The sequence below is a fragment of the Pyxicephalus adspersus genome, chromosome 4 (assembly GCF_032062135.1).
Source record: "Pyxicephalus adspersus chromosome 4, UCB_Pads_2.0, whole genome shotgun sequence".
In the NCBI taxonomy this organism is placed as follows: Eukaryota; Metazoa; Chordata; class Amphibia; order Anura; family Pyxicephalidae; genus Pyxicephalus; species Pyxicephalus adspersus.
Genome location: NC_092861.1, coordinates 79783938 through 79787982, shown reverse-complemented (window position 1 = coordinate 79787982; position 4045 = coordinate 79783938). Strand labels below are relative to the sequence as shown.

The 4045-nt window shown below is 35.7% G+C and overlaps 1 protein-coding gene and 1 long non-coding RNA gene across 3 annotated transcripts in view; one reads left to right on the top strand and one right to left on the bottom strand.

Moving 5' to 3' along the window:
- Nucleotides 1-1652, bottom strand: part of LOC140328863 (uncharacterized) — a 4458-nt gene extending 2806 nt beyond the window's left edge. The window contains exon 1 of the long non-coding RNA XR_011920362.1: nt 1386-1652. This is a non-coding gene — a long non-coding RNA (uncharacterized lncRNA). The remainder of the gene's footprint in view (nt 1-1385) is intronic.
- Nucleotides 1-4045, top strand: part of PPIL6 (peptidylprolyl isomerase like 6) — an 11859-nt gene that overhangs the window by 1634 nt on the left and 6180 nt on the right. For both annotated transcript variants that reach the window (XM_072408752.1, XM_072408751.1), the window contains 4 exons: nt 732-920; nt 1678-1740; nt 3079-3226; nt 3677-3733. In XM_072408752.1, coding sequence (XP_072264853.1) covers nt 732-920; nt 1678-1740; nt 3079-3226; nt 3677-3733 — 457 coding nt within the window. The remainder of the gene's footprint in view (nt 1-731; nt 921-1677; nt 1741-3078; nt 3227-3676; nt 3734-4045) is intronic.

Below are 4045 nucleotides of genomic sequence, written 5' to 3'. Positions count from 1 at the left end.
GGGAAGTAGTGATGGTTTCAAATGACAGAAGAAGCCGGGTAGGCAAGTTTGAAAAAATGGGTTTTGAGCGCTCTTTTAAATGAGCAGAATGACAATGAGAATGAATGACATCTAGACATCTATGACAATGAGAATGAGAATATCTAAATGACATCTTCCACTTTATATATTCCAATTGTAATCACCTTTCTGTATTTCAACTTTAAAATGATTAGACTCTCTAGGCAAAAGTTTCTAAACCAAATCTATTTTTGTTTCTTTTTTTTTTTTATTAACTTTAGATAGTATAGGAAATGTTTTAAACTGTCAATTATTTGCCTTCTGTGTCCTACTGGAGAGATTACCCTGTACCTGTCACATCCAAAATTGAGATGAAATCACCAGAACAAGCAACTGTTTACTTTAGCTTTTGTTCTGGTGACAACTCATATTGTTGGATTTCTTATAACTTATGTTCTAGTGACAAATATCAGGACAGAGTGAGTAAATCTTCCCACTGGGGACACATTAAGCAATGACAGCCTTACTGAGCTATTAACCTATCATCACCAGGTGTAAAATTTTAAAAGGTTTTGACTTTTGATAACCTATACCAATTTCCAGTCAGTACTACTATACTGAAATTATTATTAATTATACTTTACTATACTATATATAATTGTATAATATATATATATATATATATATTATACAATTATTACTTTTTTATTTCTTTTCCTTTATATTTTTAGGAGATCCAAGGAGAAGTATGGGAGTTTTCCTCCCAAGTCATGTGCTTTCTCAACGGGCAATTACTTGGAGATGAAAATGGCTTGAAGACCTGGGCCAAAGATACGTGGGATTACAGGGACTACAGACCACTCCCTTTATACAAAGCATTAGCAGAAGACTTTTATGTCAAGTACATAAAAGGAACTAAAGTAAGTAAAAACAGACATCTGTATTACAAATGTTATAGCCATTGCACAGATTCCTATGTATTTTATCATAACTAAATTATCAAATGGGTGCCCATTCATAAACATTTAGCTGTGACATTGGGCCTAATTTTTTTAAGCTCCCCAAGGCAGAAGAGGATACACTTTCATCAGTAAAGCTGGGTGATCCAGCAAACCTGGAATGGATCTGATCCAGGATTAAAAACATTTGCTAACAAATAGCAAATGGCTGTTAAGAAATCCATTCCAGGTTTGCTTGATCACCCAGCTTCACTGATGAAAAGTCTATCCTCCCCAGCTTTGGAGAGCTTTAATAAATCAGGCCCATTGGACATAGGTATTATCAGCACACAGGATTTCTAGAAGGTTCAACATGTTTTTATTTTGCACTTTTGCACCTACAAAAAACACCAACTTTCAGGTGTATATAAGGGAAAACTAGCTTACTCTTTTATTTGAGGGTTCTTTTAGACAGGCTGGTATTTGTTGCTAACGCAGCTCCTTTTTGGAGACAAATCAAAGCAATCCAGAAGTTATGGATCATCCAGGTTCACCCATGATAGTCTATTCTCTCCAGTCTTGTAGAGCTTTTATAAATCAGGCCCACTGAGTGTTTTCCCTACAAGAAGAATTTTTAAAGTTATTTGTATTAATTGGCTGTAAATTCATGTATTAGCATATTATCTGTGGTTGTGCTATTGACTTCTGTAATGTAACAGTTTGTTATTTCCTGTTGTAGCACACATTTGTTTACGTTGATGTTGCAATTCAGGAAAAACCAATAGGAAGATTTATTTTTGAGGTAAGTTGTTACATTTTTCTGTTGGTTATCTGCTCCATGATGGGGGGGGCTTGTTTAGAGGTTTTAGCATTTCAATAATTAGTCGGTCTCTTGGATAGTATTATCTAACTGACCAATGCGGGACAGATATTTAGTTCTGTACTAAACTGCATCCAATAAAACCATGTCTGGGTGAATCTCTCTGCGCTCCGCTCATCCATAGGCACCAAGTCCTCCATCCGCATAATGTCATTCACCCTTTGGAGCCAACGAGTAAGGCTACGTAAACAGTTGCAATGGTACTTAAAGAATCTAGTGTGTGTACAGCACCCAGATGAACGATCTTAATGGAAGTGAAGGGGGAAAGCTCTCAGCAGGGATCTGCTCCGTCATTCACCCCCTCCCCTCTCCACAGAGCGGAACAGCGCTGTATTTACAGCACTCGTTCATGCATCGTGCAGTAGTTTGTCATTGGAAAGTATTGTGAACGATCCTTTCCAACGACAATTATTGCACATGTGTATGCAGCCCAAGAGTGGGAGGAGATGATGGCTTCCAAAAGGCTGATATGCAGGCCTTCCCCACATTCAATAAATGCCGCACTAAAGATTGTTAGTAGCGCTTTTGCAACATTGAAGAGATATGTAATAAAGCCAACTGAGGGCTATTTCGAATGTCTGTCAGTCTGTATATGTGGTTTCCTACCTCTGTTCAATTTGAGGACAGAGAAAGTCCAGAAGATACTGGATTGGACAAGCCCCAGGAAGTAGTGTCTGCAGAAGCTTACATTCAAACGCCCCTGCTACAGTTTTTAATTGTTGGATAGAAACTACAGCAGGCAGTAAAACTGCATACAAACATGTAGAAACCATGCAGACGCCAGGCAAAAAAAAAATATATAAAATTCAGTTTGTTACAACATTAAAACATTGCAATATACTGATAAAAAGGACATAATAATTGTACAATTGTTCACTATAAATAGCATCTGTTCAAACCTCAACATGTATAGCATATAACATCTACAACTGTATATTATTTATTTTCAAACTTCGGATTAGAAGTTGCGTATTGAAGATTTGGGGATGGTTTTAAATTATCACACTGCTTGAATAATGAATACATTTTAATGATATTCTGCTTCTTTAGGATGAGCAGTTCTGATACTACATAGATTAAAGTAATATCACATCCATATTCCATATTTAAATATATTCCATATTTGTGAATCATTATTCTTCAGTGTCAAGGGGAATTGTTTGTCTGCAATATACATTTATACCATTGCCATTCATAATAAAAATCTATAAAAGTTAATTTTTTCTACTCAGTAATCAATATTTTACATTTTTATTGCAGCTATTCTCAGACCTGTGTCCTAAAACATGTAAAAACTTCCAACATTTGTGCACAGGAGAATCAGGGGACTCTCCAAGTGGTATCAAGCTACATTATAAAGGTTCTCTTTTTCACCGCATTGTGAAGAATGGCTGGATTCAAGGTGGAGGTAATGTATGGGTTTCTATAAGATTTATGGTTGGTTAATACATTTTATGCATTAGAATCATCTATAAAACCTTTATGTACTTAACTTGTTTGTGCACAGTACAACATTTTTAGCATCATTCAATGTATACAGTAGTAGGTAGTCACATTCAACTCGACTTGTTCTTGGAATGTTGGAGATGGCTCTACAAGATGATTCATCAGTTTTACTGCTGTAGGAAAAACATACATTTTTATTCACAGAGCACAAAAACGTTATGGGATGTGACACTGCAGATGTTAAAAGTACACGTCCAGGAGGTGATCTTGTACAAGCAGCTTTGCAGGGTTACATTCAGAATCACATTCAGAACTGGTAACTTGTATTCAATGTGCAAGTTACTAATTTTTGGAAACATTCACACGAGATGTTATATGAGTTTGACATAAACATTTTTATCTTTTCAAACAGATATAGTGGCAGGAAAAGGAAATGGAGGTGAATCTATTTTTGGTGGAACATTTGAAGGTAAATATATAAAGGTTTTGTGTTTGTATGCATTCATAATTGTATATATATTATGAAGTATGTACCTAAAAGAGTCATTGCGTGTTACATATTTTCCAAAATATTTTTTTATTTACCATAAATATATTTTTCTGAGAATATTGAGGGGCACAGCATAATTTAGAATCCAATTAGTTTATATACAGCCACCCATAGAACTAAGGTAGGTGTAACAGAAAAACAACCTTAGGGGCCTGCACCACCCCAATGTCTAAGCACACATCACTGTCTGCAGAGGGGAACAAATGATGGCAATTTTAGTGTGATCGGAAG